We start from the raw sequence: 20809 nt of genomic DNA on the forward strand, positions 1-20809 counted from the left end.
ACAAATCTTACAATCAGACATTTTACAGTTAAAATATATTGCTCTGAGAATTGTTGAATTGGTATTTTTCGACACAATATATTTTGAGTTCCTAAAACTTTTGATCTAAAAATACATTTGTTCTAAGAAACCGGTAGGTATAATGTCTTGCTGCGTGCAAAATAACTTTAACCGAGAACCTGGAATTTTATAATCAGAAATTATACAGTTAAAATATTATTAGGGAGAGGTATGAATATGTGTTTTCGGATAAGTGCTATATTATGAACATTTTAATTCTAAAACATTTTCTGAGAAACTACAGTGTTTCGTACTTAACAGCAAAAATTAAATTCTCAATAACTGCTCTTCACGATACTGTCACGGTAGGGTTATAGCGACCGGTTTACTTAATAATTGCTCAAAACACATCGAAATACTAGTTTTTCAAAATATCGCAAGATATTATACTGCTTGGAAATTACGAATTTACGAAATGTACGAAATTACGTATTCAGGAATCTGGGATTTGAAATTGTGCAGTCAAATCAAAGGTGACGGTCACAACATTCATTACGATATAAAATATAATTAAGCTCAATGAGCACATGCATAAAAATGTTATATATATTTTTTTTTGTATCTATATAATCCCACGCCCAAGCTGGAAATTTTATAAAATTACATGGATATACAGTGAAACATACATTTGGAACATATTTAATAGATTCATTAATAGCCAAATGAAAATAAAAATAATAGTTTAAGCTAAGGAATTATTATAATTCATAAATCCCATCGTTCGGTGAAGAGTTTGTCCACAAACGATGTGGAGTGTGTCGGAATGAAGAATAGAGAACGGTCTCTGGCGCAGTTGGCTGGGACATGGAATTCGATATTTTATATTAAGTATCAGGTGCATCCAAGGTGCCGTCCAGAAGAGATAGGTAAGGAGGAAGCAACGATCGACTTAGGTACGACTGCGAGGACAGTGTTGGAAGAGTCACGGATTAGGCTATAGTCAATCGTACTAATGAGTCTGTAGTAAATCTAATAATTATAATATTATCGACTTTACTCCTAAATAATGAGGTCCATAGTTTAGTTACATCCAATCGCTAGTGATCAAAATGGTATATGTATAAGGTCCCTGCAGTCATAATTGAATAATTCAACACAATTTCCAAATAATTAAAATATAATAATATTATTAATGTTCTTAGTTTAAACATCGGATAAACGACTCGACATTTTCGGGACTACAACAACAATGATTTTATACAACTTTTTAATTTAAGTTTCAGAGTCTGTGGTTTAACCATATCTGCCTATCGAATAATTTAAGTTTTCGCAACACTATTATAAGACGCTCGCATTTGTATAATTAGTTTAGTTCATTGCATATTATAATTATCTCGGTAAAGATATTAAAATGTCAACAATTTACATCTCTAGTGTTTAATAATAATAATAATAATTATAAACAACAGTTTTAATAATTAAAGGCGTTTCTATCAATCTCAAAATACTATCTCAGATGATCACATGACCTTTTTAGTTTATTCAAAAATTAAAGTTTCGATATTTTACCGTAATAATTAGAAAGAAAAAAGTTTTAGCGATCATAAATAATAAAATATCGTTATGGTCCCTTTTCAGTCTTCGTCTCCCAAAATACATGATTACGAAAAATGATAAATGGCCCGACCGAATTCTATAATTTCCAAACGTGAATGCCGAAGATCGATTTCGCGCAGAAGCCAGTTTTATTTATATATTAAATAATATTATGATATTTGTAATAACATCAATTCGATCGCGAATATTCGTTTATTTTTGTGACGCATTCAATAATTTTCTCCAGACGTGTTTCGAGTCATCATAGTAAACGAAATGGAATAATATATTATATCCAGCCCACAACAGTATTGATCATTAAAAACTGAGCTTCGCGCATCAATTATTTCGAAATTAACTAGTTGCGAATCAGCAGCTGGTTAATGTATACAAGAATAATATTAATTGCTATACTATTTCTTTAATTCATTCCGAGAACCGGAAGAGTACACATTCAACATTATTTATCCAAGCTAGACCGGTCGGCTAACGGTTAATCAAATGCGCATATTATAATATGATATCTTAGGTAGGTACTTTTGATATTATGTAAATGTAGTAATTTATTATTTCACAAAATATCATACAAAGTTTTTAAATTTAAATATATAAATATATTTAACAATTTTGTTTCCGAAAGCAAAGCTCGAGTAGGAAACAAGAGTTGTAAATTGATATAAATAATAATATTATAATTATCAAATAGGTGTAGGTACATATAGGCGCAAATAGCGTTTGAGATTTAAGGAGGGGGTCTGAAGCCCCGCTACTACAGTAATATTGAATAAGCTTAAAGACAACTTAGGAAATGTTTGGGGGTCACGGCCCAAAAATCCCATTCCTCTCTTTTCGCTTACGGCTATAATTAGTAAAAACCCATTTTCTCGATTATATATCGGACGAGCCATGGGGTGAATTCAATAATATGATTTGCCGTTAGCAAAAACGTTCCAGGAATTTGGGTAGTGGGGATAACGCCATATTATCGTTTATTCGACTTTAAATTAGATAGTTTTAAATTAAATTTACTATACCAATTATACAGACCAGGTGGCATTCAGTCCTAGCAAAACAAATCTAGAAAATATAATATAATATAATGAACAATTTGTTAAAAAGCTATAAAAAGGTCACCAGATAATTTCCAACGGCACTGCGGATGGACAAAAATCGATCACAAACTGTGGATTTACATGAGAATCATCCGTTTTAGGCCTTTGATTTTATATGATATGGATACATTTATTAATTTTATAACTATATATTCTGATCCTTCACGGTGTTGGACTGCGCACAGCCTGTGACTGATTAAATAATAACAGATGATTTACCCTGTCGTCTCGAACTCCGTTAAATGTAAAATGCGTACATTTTTAGCACATTTATAATTATTTGGGTAGCACTGGCCAAATATAAAATATAGGTCTGAAATTACATCCAAGCATAAAAAGAATTTTCTTGGTAAACCTATTAAAAAAAAATTTACGAAAATCAGTCGGAAGCTGTGGATTTAAATTATTAGGGTTATGCGTTTTATACCTTTGATTTTGTAAAGTAGGTATATTATTTATTAATTACAGCTGATCCTGAACGGCTTTGCCCGATGCTCTTGACTGATTAATTAACAATGCCAGTGGATATACCCTGTCGTCTTATAAACTCTGTTAAATACACACATTTTCAACACAGTAATTTAGGTGGTTTCGACCGAATAAAAAACACAGGTCCAAAATGATATACGATAATAATTGTAATCTATACTATATATAAAATTGTAAGGGTTTTTCTTCGACCGCGCTAACCGAGAAAACTACTGGACCGATTTGGCTGAAATTTTTTTTGGCTGAAACCCGAAACTCTGCTGAAGGTTATAGTACCACTTTTGTCAGTAAAAAAGTTCATAAAAGTTCATAAAAAATTAAAAACAATTGTACCTATATTGTGCGTTACGTATTTTGACCGTTTTATTTTTGTATTTGGCATAATAATATGTAACTATGACAATATTTAAAACATAATAATTATTAATCATATTTTTTTACCGCAACTAGGATTTTTACATATTTTGATATTTAACCTGTTTTGATCCCGACCGCAACTCAGATTTTTTTTTTACTACCTGTTATAATCTCTGTTGTACCGTATTGTCCAGTGCTATACTATATACTATCTAGGTGCTTTAATGCGCATATTAACGTAGAATACTGTCATTCGGTTAAAGCGATAAAATACATATGTAAATATATTAATAAAGGATCAGATAGAGCTACTTTTTCTGTTAATCGTAAAAACGATGCGATTACAAATTATTTGAATGGTCGATATATATGTACTTCTGAAGCGTTTTGGAGAATTTTCAATTTTGAAATCCATGATAGAGATCCGACAGTTCAGCACTTGGCTGTTCATCTAGAAAATGGACAGCGTGTTTTCTTTAATGCTAATAATCTTCATCAAGTTATTGAAAATCCAAGAAAAACGACACTAACTGCATTTTTTGAACTGTGTTCACATGATAATTTTGCGAAAACACTGTTCTATCATGAAGTTCCTTCTTATTACACCTGGGATAATAGCAGAGGCTGGTTAAAGAGAAGACGGGGAAAAGATGTTCCAGGTTGGCCAGGAATAAAAATGGACACTGCCATTGGTAGAATTTACACGATTCACCCAAATCAAAGTGAGTGCTTCCATTTAAGATTGTTACTAAATTATGTACAAGGTCCTACTTCATTTGAAAGCTTGAAGGCCTTTGATGGAGTCATTCACGCGACTTTTAAAGCTACCTGTTTTGCTCTTGGGCTTTTAGAAAATGACGAGCAATGGAAAAATACTCTAGCGGAGGCAACTCTTTCAGAAAGTCCTTCAAAATTAAGAGAATTATTCGCAATAATCATAGTTTTCTGCCAACCGTCTGAACCTCAATCTTTGTGGGAACAGTTCAGAAATGATTTTTGTGAAGATATTCTTCATACAGAGCGCACTCGATTAAATGACTTGCAATTTACTTTTTCTGATGAAATATTTAATAGAGGTTTGATTGAAATAGAAGATAAAGTTGTTTGTCTGTCTGAAAAATATTTAACTGAATTTGGAATGAACTCACCTGTTCGAAATGAAAATGCATCTGATCCTTTTGAATTCTCAATTTTGCGTTCTTACGATAATAACCGATTACAAGAATTTGTAGAAATCAATTTACCAAAATTAGTAAATGATCAAAAATATGCTTTTAATGTTATTACAGAAAGCGTAATAGCGTAATGAATCATCAAGGAAGAGTTTTTTTTTTAGATGCTCCGGGTGGTACAGGAAAAAAATTCCTAATTAATTTGTTGTTGGCTCAAATTAGATCCTCAGGTAAAGTTGCATTAGCAGTAGCTTCATCTGGTATAGCAGCAACTCTCCTTAGTGGCGGCAGAACTGCTCACTCGACTTTCAAGTTACCGTTAAATGTATTATTTGATACAGAATACGTTTGTCCGATTCGTAAAAATGGCCCTCTTGGAAAAATTCTTCAAGAAACCTCATTCGTTGAGTGGGATGAGTGTACAATGAGTCACAGATCACATATCGAAGCAATTGATCGAACAATAAAAGATCTTAGGTGTAATAATAAGTTTATGGGTGGCATAACATTTGTTTTCGCTGGTGATTTCCGTCAAACCTTACCAGTAATCCCTAAAGGTACTCGAGCTGATGTCATTAATGCTTGCTTAAAATCTTCCCCTATATGGAACTATGTTGAAAAACTTTATTTGCGAACAAACATGAGAGTTTATTTATGCGGAGGGGACGATATTTTTCCAGCACAGTTGTTGAAAATTGGAAATGGAACTTTAGAAAATGAAAATGGTTACATTTCTGTCGATCACACAATTGGACGGGTGGTCAATAACGTGGAAGAGTTGATTTCTACAGTTTATCCTGACATTTTTAATCTGTCCAATAAATCTTATCAGTGGTTATGTGAAAGAGCTATTATCTCTCCAAGAAATGTAACAGCAGAAGAAATTAATGATATCATCCTTCTAAAATTCGATGGACACTCACGTGAATGTCTATCTATTGATACAGTTACATCAACAGATGATGCTATTCATTATCCACAAGAATTTCTTAATTCTCTTTCTCCTTCGGGATTTCCTCCTCATAAACTAAAATTAAAAATTGGTGCTCCAATAACATTATTACGTAATCTTCAACCACCGAACTTATGTAACGATACACAATTACAAATAAAATCGTTGCGAAATAATATTATAGAAGCCGTAATTCTTACAGGGCCAGCGAAAGGAGAAATTGCATTTATTCCAAGAATTCCCATGATTCCCTCTGACTTGCCGTTTTCTTTCAAACGGCTTCAATTCCCGGTTAAAGTTTCTTTTGCGATTACCATAAACAAAGCACAAGGTCAAACATTCAAGTACGTTGGCGTAGATCTTCGTACAGAGTGCTTTTCACATGGGCAATTATACGTGGCATTTTCTCGAACTGGAGACCCGAATCATCTTATGATTTTAATTTCAACAGGAAATATAACAAAAAACATCATATACTCAGAAGTCTTATAAAATTCTTATTTTAATTGTTTTTTTTTCTTCATCAACTTCAATCAAATTCTTTATCAACCATAAATTATTTCTTTTTTATCTGTATTTATTTTTATCATTTATAACGCTAGAAAAATTTCAATCCGTTTTCATTAACCGTTTTTTATATTTACTTGCCGATCACATTAAACAATAATATTTGAATAAAAAATTCTACATATCATGGTCCGAAGGCAAAATAAACAACCAATCACGGGCGAAGCTGTGACGGGTCGGCTAGTATATTATATTTTATTTTCTGTAACCAATGGCAACCCCATACAGACGAAAAATATTCGTTTTTTGCGAGCCAACAAATCTCCGTTTGAGCCCTTCTTTAAAAAATGCAAAATTTAAAAATTGACTTCGAGGTGCTCATCGTCATAGCATATAGCGTTACCTACCAGGTATCAGAAGTCAAAACCAGGCGAGTGTGACAGACGTGTCCGCGGATCGCTCACACACACACACACACACACACACACACACACACACACACACACACACACGTCATATTATAATATACGTTCGATGAATATTGACACGCACTTCTAAGGTTGATACTTGTAAACGATTATTATACACTCCAAGACCTCGGACCACACACAACACGAAGTTACAACATTGACGTATTGTATTTTTAAGTACAAGTAGGTATAACATCGTCTACATTAACCGTGGCTCTGGATAATGTTCCGACCGGTATTATTATACGGCCGGGTATGGTGCATGTCGTTGACGTAATATTTGTCGTTAAAACCGATGTGATTACACGCGACTGCGTCGTACGCACTTAATTAGTTTTCGTGCACTTCGGTGATACTTAGGGTTGGTTCATCGTCCATAACGTTTTGTTTTCATCAATTGTATCTTCGTTCGAGGCAAGCAACCGATTTTATGTCTGTTCATTTTTTCCCGGCTGACGTTATACAGTGCTAGTAAGTAATAATTTATACAAACTATAGCTGATTCCGCGCTCTTCGTTGCCCGTAAAAATTACAACTTTTGTAAAAAATTGTGTTGGTTCAAATCCTTTAACTCAGCCTCCCTGGTAAGCAATCCGATTACGACGGATCGCGGACAATGTGCGACAGCATATCAATAAGTAGGCAATATGCAAAAATTTGATTTGATGCTTGCTTTCACCTGATCTGCCCAATTAACCAATGGCAACCAAATAAGGAGGAGTTCGAATACTAACACCGTCACACGAAATTTTTATATATTAGACAAGCTGATCCTGTGCACTTAGTTGCCCGTTAAATGTACCAACTCTATATGACGCGAACTTTGTTCAATTCGTTATTTAATATTCAGTGTATGGTGTGCAAAATGTATCTTAACTTTTCCGTTGCCCTAAATCCCTACTTTTCCGGTGGATTTTTAACATTTTACAAGAAGAAGGCCTTCACTTACGTGGCACTATCGCCACCGGTGAATCTACATCCTTCACGTTGGACTTTACAGCTCACAAATTTATACTTGTCGGCATCGATCCGACCGATAATTTTCAAACAGTTATTCATTTATTGACTTGTTCTCGTCACATGAAAACGTCATCAGATTTTCTTAGACGAATATTCTCTATGATGGGTAACGTACTATCTTTTATATTAGACATTCCATAATCATATAAACGAACCATATTCCTCGAGACCGATTCATATAAATTATCGAGTATGGTGTAAGAGGTGTAAATGTTTTAGTTATTGAAGCAAAAACTGAAGACGGTGTAGAGTACTATTAAATCGTGCGGATCTGATATAGCTCCAGAAATTAGAAAGATGTATTTCTACAGTAATACAAGTATAGATGAAAAAGATATATATTAATTTTAATTCATAAAGTGCACGAGAAGAACACGCACCGTTACCACTGTTACCAGTCACGGTCACCACCAACGAAACCCACCCGACTCGAGCAAAACATATTTTTTCACGCCTACATATGAGAAAACGCATGTATGCATGCACATACAGCAACTTACACATCACTCAAGTGACTGATACATATTATCATCGTATACGTACAACAGTCATATCACCTCTGCCGTATATTATTGTACAAGTTATAATATCGGAAAATTTAGAACTATTAACAATATCTCTCATTTCAGTAGATACTCTATGCGGTTTATTACCTAAATCTCAAAATATACAATAACTAACATTGCATCTATATAGTAACATTTTATCAATTTTATAATTGTACATTTTCATATTACTGGTAATTTTCCATACAGACTCATATAGGCGGGAACATAATATACATACATTCTTATTCTTGTATGTTTATAATATACACAATACTATTAGGCTAACCTATCCTGAATAATATTACAGATACTTATATTTTTAATCAATCATACATACATTGGAATTTTGTTTGAGATGATTACATTAGACTAAAATCATAGATTATATACACATACGTACATTATACGTAGGTATATAACAAAACGCACACAAACATTGCTTTTATTAATATATATTTGGCCTCTCTGACGCATTACCTTACGACTCGCATATTATAGTACTTAATCCGGCTTGCGTGCAGGTATAATTCGATGGATTTTTACGATCGTAATGGTTTCGTCGGTACCGATGCGGATAATATACCATCGTATTACTATAATAATACATGCAATATTATTATATGACGTATATATATATTGGATACAACACCGGTCGAAGATAAATATCGGCGTGTTACATTCTGCCGAGTTAAAGAAAAGCCCCGTCGTCTTCTTTCACTGTTATTCATTTTTATAATATATACTCTTTCTGCGGACCATGTTATGAGTTCATCAGATAGAACGCGCAGACGCGTTTCTTGCTGGCATAAACCGAACCCGAGTATCACTTTTTGTAGAGTGTGTTAGGTACACCTTATATACCTATAATACTGCACCGTGGCGGAAAAAAAAGAAAGAAAATAAATGACTGATGGTCGTACGCTGCCTATAAATAACGGTTTTTTTTTAATGACGAACGGGCGACAGGTGACCGCGGTGGTTATGGAAATTTATCAGACACGCGCCGACGGTATTGATGATAAACGATTTGCGAACGGCTGCAGCCGCGGCCTGACATCCGTCAATTTTTTTCCCCATACATCGTTACGCGTCTGAAAATGTCTGAAAATATCTGAGAAATGTCGATCAAGTGACATTGTTATGTATAAAGTTATGATTATTATTACAATTTACAGCAACAATAATGTGCACAGAATGCGTCGCAAGAGGCGTTTCCCTTTACTGTATAGGCAGATAATATTAAAATATGCCAATGATGTGTCCGTATAAAACGATGAAATATCGGCGACATCTGCAACATGGAGTCAAAAAACACAATACTAGAGTAGGTACCCCCTACTGCAGGAGAATATAAAAATATAGTTTTTTTTAGCATTATTCATATTTATTTTCGATAAAGTATAATATTATATTATTTTGAATTTGGATTTTTAACGTGTGAGGTGTTTAATAATTTGCCCCCCTCCCCCGAATGTTTCACAAGTACACCAGTATTCAAATATTTTCGAATAATTTCGGTCAATAATTTGAAATTCTCGCGCAAAACCTGCATCATATACTATGACATAATATCATGTACAATAGATCAATTGTTGCTGAGTTAAATAGCAAAATAATGTTATATTCTAAGTAATCCATTATCTTTATTTTTAATATAATAGTGAATTGACGTATTATCAAACTTAAAGGCGAGAAATATTACTTAGGGCCTTCCTCTCGTATTTCGTAGGCTTTTTTTTTTTTTGATTTGGAAATAAAATATGAGTATTTTAAAATTTACAATATTTGTATCGACCTAAAGACAAAAAATAAAATGTTTATCACATTTTTACATTTTTATATTTAACGAATTTCTTACGGCCGCGGCATGAAAAATAAACTCGTTTGCCTAGCAACTATAATTATTTTTGCCTACGATACACCGATATTTTATCATCTTGTTATATTTTATCTAAGTTTCAAAATAAGTTATTTTATAGTAATAAACGATAAACATGTTTTCGAGAATAATTTTGGTTAAAAAAATAAACGGCAACTCATTGGACAATATCATTTATTACTTGCACGAGCGATTTGTCGTATAAACAGGCACTGGATCCCTGTGTGAATGTCTAGTCACCATCGTTTCAAGTTGAATTATGATATTCGATATTATCGTCAATTAGTCGTAAGAGCCGTCTAGGCGTCGCGCGTCGTGTTGTTTGTGTTTGTGTCATTTCGATTTATGCGATTGTTTATATAGTTGAGTTGCTGTATTGTAATTAGTATTGCAAGTAAGATGTTTCTCACTGTCATTAAGTACGTTGGCTTCATATTTAACGAATATTTTATTGTTTTGTTAAAAATCAAAATATTATATTCAAATAAAAGAAATAAATAACTAAGCGTTGCCATGGCCACAGCGTTTAATATTATACCAAATCCCACAACGGCCTCAACGTGCTCAAAAAATTCGAACACGATCATGCGAGATACCACCTACTATCAAGATATTTACTTTTTCACAAAAGTGGTCTGTTATAGCTGTTAACGACAGGCGTGACCGGCAGAACCCTACTTAGGGGGGTTAGGTTAGGTTGCAGGCCCGGGCCCCGACATAATATTAGGGAATCTATATATTACTGTAATACAGTCTTATACGAATTATTTATATCAATCAACATTAAATGATTACCTCTAGACCTATGGTATAATTTATTTATAAACTTAAAAATAAATTTAATATAAAAAAAACGATATGGCAAAATAAATAAATTTATAAAATATTAAGTTGAGGGCCCCAAAAATTCATAAGTAGGGCTCTGGTGACCGGTGTGAAAATATCTAAACAGGTTGTGCAGATGAAAAATCATGTATAACTATACATAATATTTTAATCACATTTTAAGACAGCAAAATATTATTATGTGAATTTATCAAAACGTAACAATTTAAATTATTATTAGTACGCATATATATATTATATGCATTAATAATTCATCAGAAGCAATTTATTAAAAAGCCACATTGATGGAGAATACTCCCGCCGGTCCCTCCTCCTGAAGCCACCGCTGCGGATTATATGCTATTACAAAATACAAATTTTTGAAACTTGGCTTACCTATATATAATTTCTTAGTTGATCGTAAACGCCACGTGTGAAAGTACGAACAGAACCACAACAATCGTCCGGGGTGCAGTTTATTATTATCAAAGGGCAATCTGTAGACATTATTGTAAATCATATTATATTTTTCTGTTTATGCTAATACATACCTATAGTATAACATATTTACATATAAAATCTGAAAATGTTATGATTATATTTTTGGTATATCGAAATAATTTTATGGTTTGCGGCACCAAACAATTTTGTTATGAATGTTTAGAGTTTAATAAATAAAAGTAATGGCCCCGTTTGAAGTACATCGATTTATTCGACTCTACACGACGTTTGTACAAATGTGGCCATGGCTCGTGTAGTCATGTGTGTCGAACGAGCACTTGCACGCTGAACGATCAGTGGCTGTCGGGTGACCTATTGCAGACGTCGTGTGACAGTGACAAACTGACGATCCCAAATTTGGACATTAACAATATTATACATAGTTTAAACTTTTTTTTCAATATTTTTTACTTGACTTCTTATAGATAGCTAATTTTCTAATTAACTTGATAACTTGACAACGAGTAGTTTTCTGCAAGAATCCGTTGTAACAACTTGCAGGCCATTTCAAATTACTTAACTAGAAAAATAATATAGGTACGTTGAGCTAAAATCATGCTTATAAAATATTACATCTATACAACTGTATATAAGACTAATGAATTAGTTAATCACTGCATATCAAATCATTTTAAAACATTTGAATGCAGCATACCTATAGAAACAAATAAATATTCCTTGATTTAATCATTTGATTGACACAAAGGCCTAACTAACTAAGCCACTGTAGCTGCATGTGGTGCGCGATGTGCAATAAGAAGGATGAATACGTACTATTAATTAGCATGGGATGCGTTTTAAAAAAAAAATTGAAAGTTACACAATCGCTGTACCTAGGTATATTAATATAATTATGTGTGATTCAGGTGAAAATTAAAAAAGGAAAACATAATGAATCAACTTTTTTAACTGCGGTAAGTTAATATATTTTTTCTTCGAATTGGATTCGAACTTTTACAGTTAAATATCTTATCTTTTAACACTATTAACTTGTAGCTTAACGGTCTTAAAGTTGATATAACTTAACCAGCTCTCAAGTTAATTATTTTCGTTAACTTTCCCGCACTTTGGACAATGCTATATAATATATTAGCGTCGTGACTGTATACGGAACGCTGAACAATATTTCCAGTGGAAAATAATGCGATGGCCCTATAATACTCGGGGGACGCCATCACTGCCGAGAAACACATTAAAACATTGTTCGCGTATAGTGCAGTGTTATTTGTTTTATCTTTTTTTTTTTTGTAATTCGTCGTCCGTAATTCTCTGGCGATTTGCGGAAAATCGGTTTTTACTTAACAGAAATGCCGAATGCGGAAAGGTCGCCGTATACCTGCGGGATAGATGCGTCCTACCTATACGGCAACTATAACCGTATTTCGGAGGACGCTCCTCTATACCTCATACCCTATAGTCCGTTCATATTATTTTGTTATTATACAACGCCATAAAAAATAACGTTATTCGTCGCTTTTCACCGTGGATATCTAAACGCATTCCGAAGGAGGACGTTATTTTGATTAAAATATATACCTATGTATATAATAGGATGTATTAGGTATACACTACACTGGTACGGTCTACGAATATGAATAAGCGTGTCGGGTATCAAAGTGCAACGAGCACGACGACGTAAACGTATTTATTTATTTCCGTCTCGGTGAAATGAAAAATAAAAATACCTCTCATATAATACGCGTATATTCTCGTATACACGGTAATATATAATTTATATAGAGTCTACGACTACGACACGCGAATAAAAATGTATGAATAAATTCGAGATGTAAGATATTATTACGACGAGTACAACGACACGAGTAAGCGAGGAATGCATTCAACAATTTGTTTTTAAAGAAAACTCGCACGTCACGAGCGGGACACGCAATTTACAAAAAAAAAAAAATTAAAAAATATCTACACAAATGACACTAACACAATTGAACATTTTTTTTTATTAGCTTTTAGTCAGTGACTATGACAATTATTTTAAGTGATACACAATATTATTATGACAATAAATACAAATATTAAAATATAACGAAACCAGCTGCGCCAATACCGAATTAAAAATAATTTTTTTTTATGACCACTTCGGATTTAATGTTGAGCATTATAGAGAAGATGTTGGGGAATGTTAAGAGATTTCATTTAACTGACAATTGAGCTTATTTACCAATTAAATTACGTGTCACTATAAATTATATTATGATAATAATTATTTACAAGGCGATTGTCTTAAAAGCGAACACTATTTATTTTTTTTATTAAAAAGTTTATATCATTGCCATTTCAGTTTTTTACTTTTTGGAATGATGGCAAATACATTTCTTATTGCAAAGCAGAATATTTTCCCAAAAATTTCAATAAACATACAAATCGAATATTGAACAGTTAGAAAATTAATTATTAGCATTTAAAGTGTAAACGAGTGGGTTGACGGGGCTCGGAGGAACCCCGCTAAACTTTGGATCACTGCTCCTCCGACCACCATACTTTTAAATACTTTTAAGTTATAATTAATTAACTTTTTGCGTGAAATTCTATTTTTATACATTGAATTACTCGGAAAAACATTCCACTTAGGAACAAGAAATTGAAAAATACACGCGGTTATAAGTTACAGTAGAAAACTTAAAAAAAACTTTAAAGATAATAAAAATGTAAGATTATAGCAGGTGATTGTTTGGCAATGGATTCAAATTATATAAACAAAAATAATTACTTAAAACGTTAAGACTTTTCATGAAAACCAGCAGTGTCAACCTATCAAATATTTGAATTAAATATCGATCGTACCTATTGATTGAAATATCGAATGGTTTGTCGTCGATGTTCGGTGTTTCGGCTGTTAAAATATTTCTACATATCCGAAATGTCTTCCGGCGTGGACGTCAATAGGAAAATGGGTGTTTTCCACTTCTAAAACGAGTCGTACATATTACATGCCAAAAATTAAAAATATTTTTGATGTTTTGACTATGAATTCTGCCACACTAACACAATACAATAAGGGGTGGCAAACAACTTCCGACGCGTTTGTTGCGGTAAATATCGACGAAAACTCTATAACGCTCGGCGTTTTCGTCATCGGTTATTATTATTGATTTCCAGTCGATATCCACGACTTTCGACGAAACTGCTAGTAGGAGGCACCTGCTAGTAGGCGTCCTAAGTCTTGGAAGAGTATCTTCAATCTCCGACCAGACAGACTATAATATGATAAAAGTCGTGTGTCGCTGGTGATATTGTTCTGGTTGTAGAATTCGATCTCCAATCCTATATATCGGAGACGGAGCTGTTGACATGTTACGCCGTTCAAGTCAACAAAGTTTGGAAGTTTGAGTTCCATGTGTTGTATCACCCGTAAGAGTGATACGCGCATAAACTTACAACATGCCTTACACTCTAACCAATGACACTATGTAAAACAAATTAGAATGACACTGTTAGCTTGTGAAGTACCTAGGTGGTATAACGTTTGTTGTTTCTACGTTCGTTCCTTCTATAAGTTGAAATGACTCAAAGATTTTATATTATATACCATAGCGCCAGAACCGCACTTAACGGGGGGCAATTTCCCGGGGTGGCAATTTTAAGGTTATTTGATGGGTGCATGATTTTTAGAAAATATATCATATCATATTATATAGGTACGTTCTTCGTTACGAATTTCGTATTAATTTTTTAAAATAATACAATTTATTACTATCATAAATCATAATATTAAAAATATTAATACCAATTTATGATAATATTAAAGTATGATCCACCAACAATTCAAGAATAACTCATCACAGCTATGGTGGCGCTATTCTACAGTTTAATAAAACCTCATTGACACATAGTATACGTACCTATATAAAATCCCGACGGCCGCGGCATGATGTTTCTTTTATAAGGTATAAGACCGTAAAGTGACTGAAATAAAGCTCAAACACAGTCTAATGCAACGCTTTTATTGGCTTTAAAATCAGACATAAAATATCACACTTAGCCTGTGAGACAATGTTTGTTGTTCACGCACGTACAACCCTCGCACCTAAGAACTTACAGAGTTTCAAGACGTACACGAAGTTGGCCTTTTGAGAAAAAATTCAAAATGGTTGCAAACAATTGTGAATTCGTAAATTATCATAAAACTTGGAAATCAAAAAAAAAAAGCCGTGGGTGAGGGGGGAGCAGCTGCTGGATTTGTTATATACAATCGTTTGCAACAATTTTGAATTTTTTTCACATAAAATCGGATGGCCAACTTCAAGTAGCCACCTTCACGACAACATCGGGACTGCCCACGCGGTGGTGTCTTATTGCAAAAATATTTTAATGTCGCCTACTCGCCTCAGCACATCTATTGCTTCGCTGACCTAACACATCTTAATTATAATTAGTATATAAACAATATTCCTACCTATACCTCCCCCCCCCCGTTCAAAAACCGGGAACGGGCGGGAACTGTTTATCACAATACTGCCACCCGATCCCGTAATGTGTTTATTCATACTTACCTATACTACATATTATTATATTACATTAAATACAAATAATATGTTGACGACTGTTTGCATTGGCCTGCAATAAACGACATGATAATATTATGTATAGAGACGAGTGTACTTTCCACGGAGTCCGGTGCTACGTGCCCCCGATGGGAAGGTGCGCAGAAACGCATATACAACAAAGTGGGGGTACAGGTCCACTCGTGGCTTTTTTTTCGGCCATTTTAAAATATACCTTAAGATACACAGTTTTTTTTTAGTACAGAGAAAAAAGAGAGAGATGCGCAAGTCCGAGCTGCTTGCTGCAGGTGTCGCGAGAAGAGCTGCAAACGGGGAATAATAATCATAAAAAAAAGGATAAAAAAAAAACGTGATAATATAATATATTATTATATTGACAACGTCGGATGAAAAATCGTTTGCAATCGCGTTTTTCATCCCGTACGGTACACTTTATAATAATATAATATATGTGTGTGCGTAATATACGACATCGACGTATATATTATTATATAAATATTTATATCTCTGCGTGTGCGCATTACATACTTTGTGCTCGCGAAAATTGTCTACGCCGAACAATACGGACACGTATTATACGACACAATATGTATATAGGTATAAGTTTGAGAGTATAATAATAATAATAATATTGTGCCGCCCGCGTACGACAATAAATTATAATATTTTACTCACCTTATGTGAGGCTGCAGTTCGGTCGGCTGTGTACGAAATTCGGCCCCCGACGAATGCGAAGCACACTTTGCGTGACCTGCCACCGATACACAATACTCGTATGCGATCATTTGCTATAAATAATAATATAATAATATTATTATAATTTATAATAATTGTCCGGCCGTGTATGAACACGCCACGTGTCGTGTTGTTGTAACGCGTGGTCGGCATAACGATTTATTACGAAACCGTGTGCCAAACGCAGACCGATTTTTCTCCTTTGCGGGTCATTTGAAAAAAAAGCCACGTTTCACACCACACGTGTTGTAGGTACCTGCAACAATATGTGCGTTAAAAGTCTCACAATTTAGTGTGCTTATCCTAATACCGTCGAGTTCTATGACGTCAAACTCCAAGAATAACGCAGTTATTAAACAAATAAATAACTCAGTATTTTTCAATCGGCACCACATTTTGCACACATTAATAATAATATGATCGGGGCACGTTCTTAGTACTGTGCAGTGGCGTCATTTGGGGGGGGGGGGGGCAAGGTGGGCATTTGCCCCTGTCTGATTTTAAAAGCAGCCCTATGGGCCGGTGTCCAGTTGTTGCCGTTTTACCATTATTATATTTTATTAGCGTAAAAACGTGCCTATAATAATGTTATAATAATATTTTTAGTCAAACATTTGCTGTATGGGTATTTTATAATATTTTCAGAAAATATTATAGTATGTACTAAGAAATTATTGTCACAATGATACATTTTTACTAATTGATAGTTGGAATATATTTAGACGTATGCGGGGACGTACACATTGTATGTATGGGTATGTATTTATGTATGTTTGTTTGTGTGAGTGTGTTTTGTGAAGGAAAATGAACAATTAGTATCATAATCTCGTATAGTTTAATTTCTAAAATCTAAAATAATTACAAATTCTAAAAACAACAACCGATTGACGCTTTTATTATTGATCACGGACTTCATAACTTGCGACAGTCGTGTATGATTCAACTATTCTGCGTATTGTGTTAATTTAGTTGAGTACCTAAATTAAAATTAATTTTTTTCGTGACGCATGTTTACATTAATCTTTTAATTTGGGCAAAATATGATCTAAAAAAAATAGATGGGTGGTGTTAGGTGGTGCGACTAAAAATATAAAATTACGGCAAACTGCTCGAAAAGTATCGAAAATAATTTCTAACATGTTAATAAACAGACAAAACTTGAGCCGGTAATCAAGCAATAAAAAAAAAATATACTATAATTTAAGATAATATTAATTTGTAAATATATCATATACTTATATAAGATAATATATATATACTTATATACTTATAATGAATCAGGTAAAATTGATTTATAGATAATGCAGTTAATAGATTTTCAAAAATAAAAAAAAGAAGATATCTTAATAAACTACTAATATTTTTGCGGTTTTTTTTACCCATTCGGGCCGGTCTAAACCTTTGCCCCCCTCTATTGAAAACTGAAATGACGCCACTGGTACTGTGTTCTTGTTTATATAATATACACGGTTGCCATTAGTTACAGAAATAAAAGAGACTTTCTATAATATATAATTATATCATAAAATTTAAAAACTCACTCGTAGGGCCGGCGCAAGGGCAGTGCACCTGCACAGGGTCCCGGAACTCACTTCAGAAAGGTATATCATTAATTCAATATTTAAGATACATATTGAAGACGATAAACGTAAATCGTAATTAGATACTGAATTAGTTCCTTAAATGGTCTAAAGCCAACCTAATACGAAACAATAGGCGTGCGCATAATTGAGTTTCAGTCCATTTCAATATAATAAGTTAATAACCTACTATACGAGTATAGTAAGTAAGTACTATAAATTATGGATGTCTTTTACAAAGCTACTCTTAAATCTACTTATTTATTTTCAGATCTATTGATTTTGCAATGATTTTTATATTTATTTTTTTTATTTTTTAGTATATAGACACTTTTTTAGGTAGTAAACTTTGTCCGAAAGTCACTCTATGTTTCTATAGATCGGAATTTTACATATTGTGCCTTTGAAAATGTTTAGGCGCTGCATTTAAAACATACAACATAATATACCCACACTGACAGTGCAATCTCAGTTTTAAAACATTTCATAAATGTATTAATGTAATATATAATATTTTAGGAATAATTCAAGAAAATATTATTTTACATTATTTTGCACGGGGCCCGCAATTTTTAAAGTCGGCCACCCGGTCCTGATAAAAAGGAACGTTTGATTGTAATTTTGTAGTTTGTAAAATATTATTTTATTTATTTATTTGAATTAAACGGGTTTAAGAACACAATTAGGTACATGTATAATAGCTTGACAGCGTTTCCAAGTATGATTGATTACATTGTATACTGCATATAGGATAAAATAGAAAATGGAAAATTAACAACTCTAATTATTTAAAAGTCACTAGGTAATCAAAAATTACTCGACCAATTTCGACGAAAATTTCAAATTATTCTTAGAATGTCATAATAATTTAGAGAGTAATTAGAACCATGTTCGAAAATATACCAAGTGTGGTATATTCAATAAAGTGAATAAGTGGTAATAAACAATTTAGAAAACGCGGGTAATTCCTTGGAATGTTGTGGGAAAAATCCGTATTTCTTCAGAATAATGTCGGAAAAAAATCCTAATTTCCCCGGAAAGTTGTGACTTGTGGGAAAAACTAGAAAATTCATTTTTTCAAAATGTCATTTCTCCGAGTGTTACGGATAAAAACCGATAATCGCAATTATGTGCTACTTAGGAACATTGCTTATTGATGCGCGAAATCGTAGGTCACCTCCATATCGTCTAGCTCCTAAATCTCCGTTAATTACCCATTGCTACACCGCGAAATCGCCGTTAATTACCCATTGTTATGACGTTATTAAATCGTCGTTAATTCGATCATAAGTAATGAGTTGGACTAAAAGTCTGATTTCTTCACTAATTACCCTAAATTGACCAATCATACATCAGAGATTGCGCGAAACGTCATTATAAACTGTACTAATTGGGCTTAATTGGCCTGCAGAACTCCATACTACTAATGCTAATCAAATATAATATGCGCGTTTGTTATAAGATATTAAATTTTTCAAAACTACTTCTAACAGGTGGGTAGGTATAATTATATACGTATTATAGTTATTATTTTTAACGTATAACAATATTACGTTTAATTTAAATATTGTAAATTTATATTTTATGACACTGTGTAAACATATAATTTTCGGTCGCAAAATCAATTATTTGGCGATGGAAATTTTTTTTCATCACTCTATAATTTCGTAACCATTGTGATGCTTCCCAGCTTACGACAATAACAAATTGGTGGTCCGGTAACCTAATAATGTTTCTAACCGTGTTTGCAAGCTGAATTCCGCACATGTTCAGCGCTTTGTAAAAAACGAATCGAATTTTCACGACCATATTTTTATGAAAAGAACAGCTTCCTGAGTTCCAAGCCACTGAAACTTTTCAAACTTTTGAACACTATATCTGGTTGTATGGTGGTAACCATGGCATATGTATAATGATTGCCCTGCACGCAGTGGCGTACATTCAAATTTGCTCTGGGGGGGGGGGGGGGGGTTTAAAAAAAATAACCAGCACTAAAACCTTCTCTTTGCAACTGCCAACTACCCATTCTCCTAACAATCAAACACATTACACGTATAAATATTAATAGGCAAATTAATAGCAAAACAAATACAAAGGTTTACGTAACTCATGACAGTTAAATATTATTTAATATGCACATAGTAAGTACAGAATATTATAAATATTATATTATTAATTATTTATAATAAAAATTCTAGTCTCCTTTTTTTATTGGATAGTTCAACCAGCACTTCATCAGGAGTAATTGAATCATTTTTGTTGATCGAGAGCATAGCTAGACCATTAAGAGTTCCACTAGAGGAACTTATAACTGTTTGAGTTGCATTCAATGAATTTGACAATGAATTCATTATTGAGGGTGGTTTCGAAAAAAAATATTGCAGTTTCGATTGTTTTTTTTCAGCCATGATTACTATTTATTTTACCTTCAAAACCTAAAATATATCGAAATCGAATGATAATGATTATGATGTGATAATAAATCATTAAAAATTATTATTAACAGTATTCACGTTGATAGTTAAAACATTAAAATTAAAAAT

The 20809-nt window shown here is 33.2% G+C and overlaps 1 protein-coding gene across 1 annotated transcript; it reads left to right on the top strand.

The window, feature by feature from the left end:
* The first annotated feature begins 823 nt into the window (after nt 1–823).
* Nucleotides 824–20585, top strand: LOC132953070 (uncharacterized). The gene is made up of 4 exons (XM_061025617.1): nt 824–926; nt 3851–4856; nt 4949–6022; nt 20486–20585. The coding sequence occupies exons 1-4, from the start codon at nt 824–826 to the stop codon at nt 20583–20585; spliced, it is 2283 nt and encodes a 760-aa protein (XP_060881600.1).
* Nucleotides 20586–20809: the final 224 nt, after the last annotated feature.

The sequence above is a fragment of the Metopolophium dirhodum genome, chromosome 9 (assembly GCF_019925205.1).
Source record: "Metopolophium dirhodum isolate CAU chromosome 9, ASM1992520v1, whole genome shotgun sequence".
NCBI lineage: Eukaryota > Metazoa > Arthropoda > Insecta > Hemiptera > Aphididae > Metopolophium > Metopolophium dirhodum.

What these genes read in the sequence shown, in the direction of transcription:
- LOC132953070 (XM_061025617.1), top strand. Translation starts at nt 824, where the DNA reads ATGAAGAATAGAGAACGGTCTCTGGCGCAGTTGGCTGGGACATGGAAT. An exon ending in GTGCCGTCCAGAAGAGATAG is followed by an intron (nt 927 to 3,850) that starts GTAAGGAGGAAG and finishes ATATTAATAAAG; the next exon opens with GATCAGATAGAGCTACTTTT. An exon ending in ATTACAGAAAGCGTAATAGC is followed by an intron (nt 4,857 to 4,948) that starts GTAATGAATCAT and finishes GGCTCAAATTAG; the next exon opens with ATCCTCAGGTAAAGTTGCAT.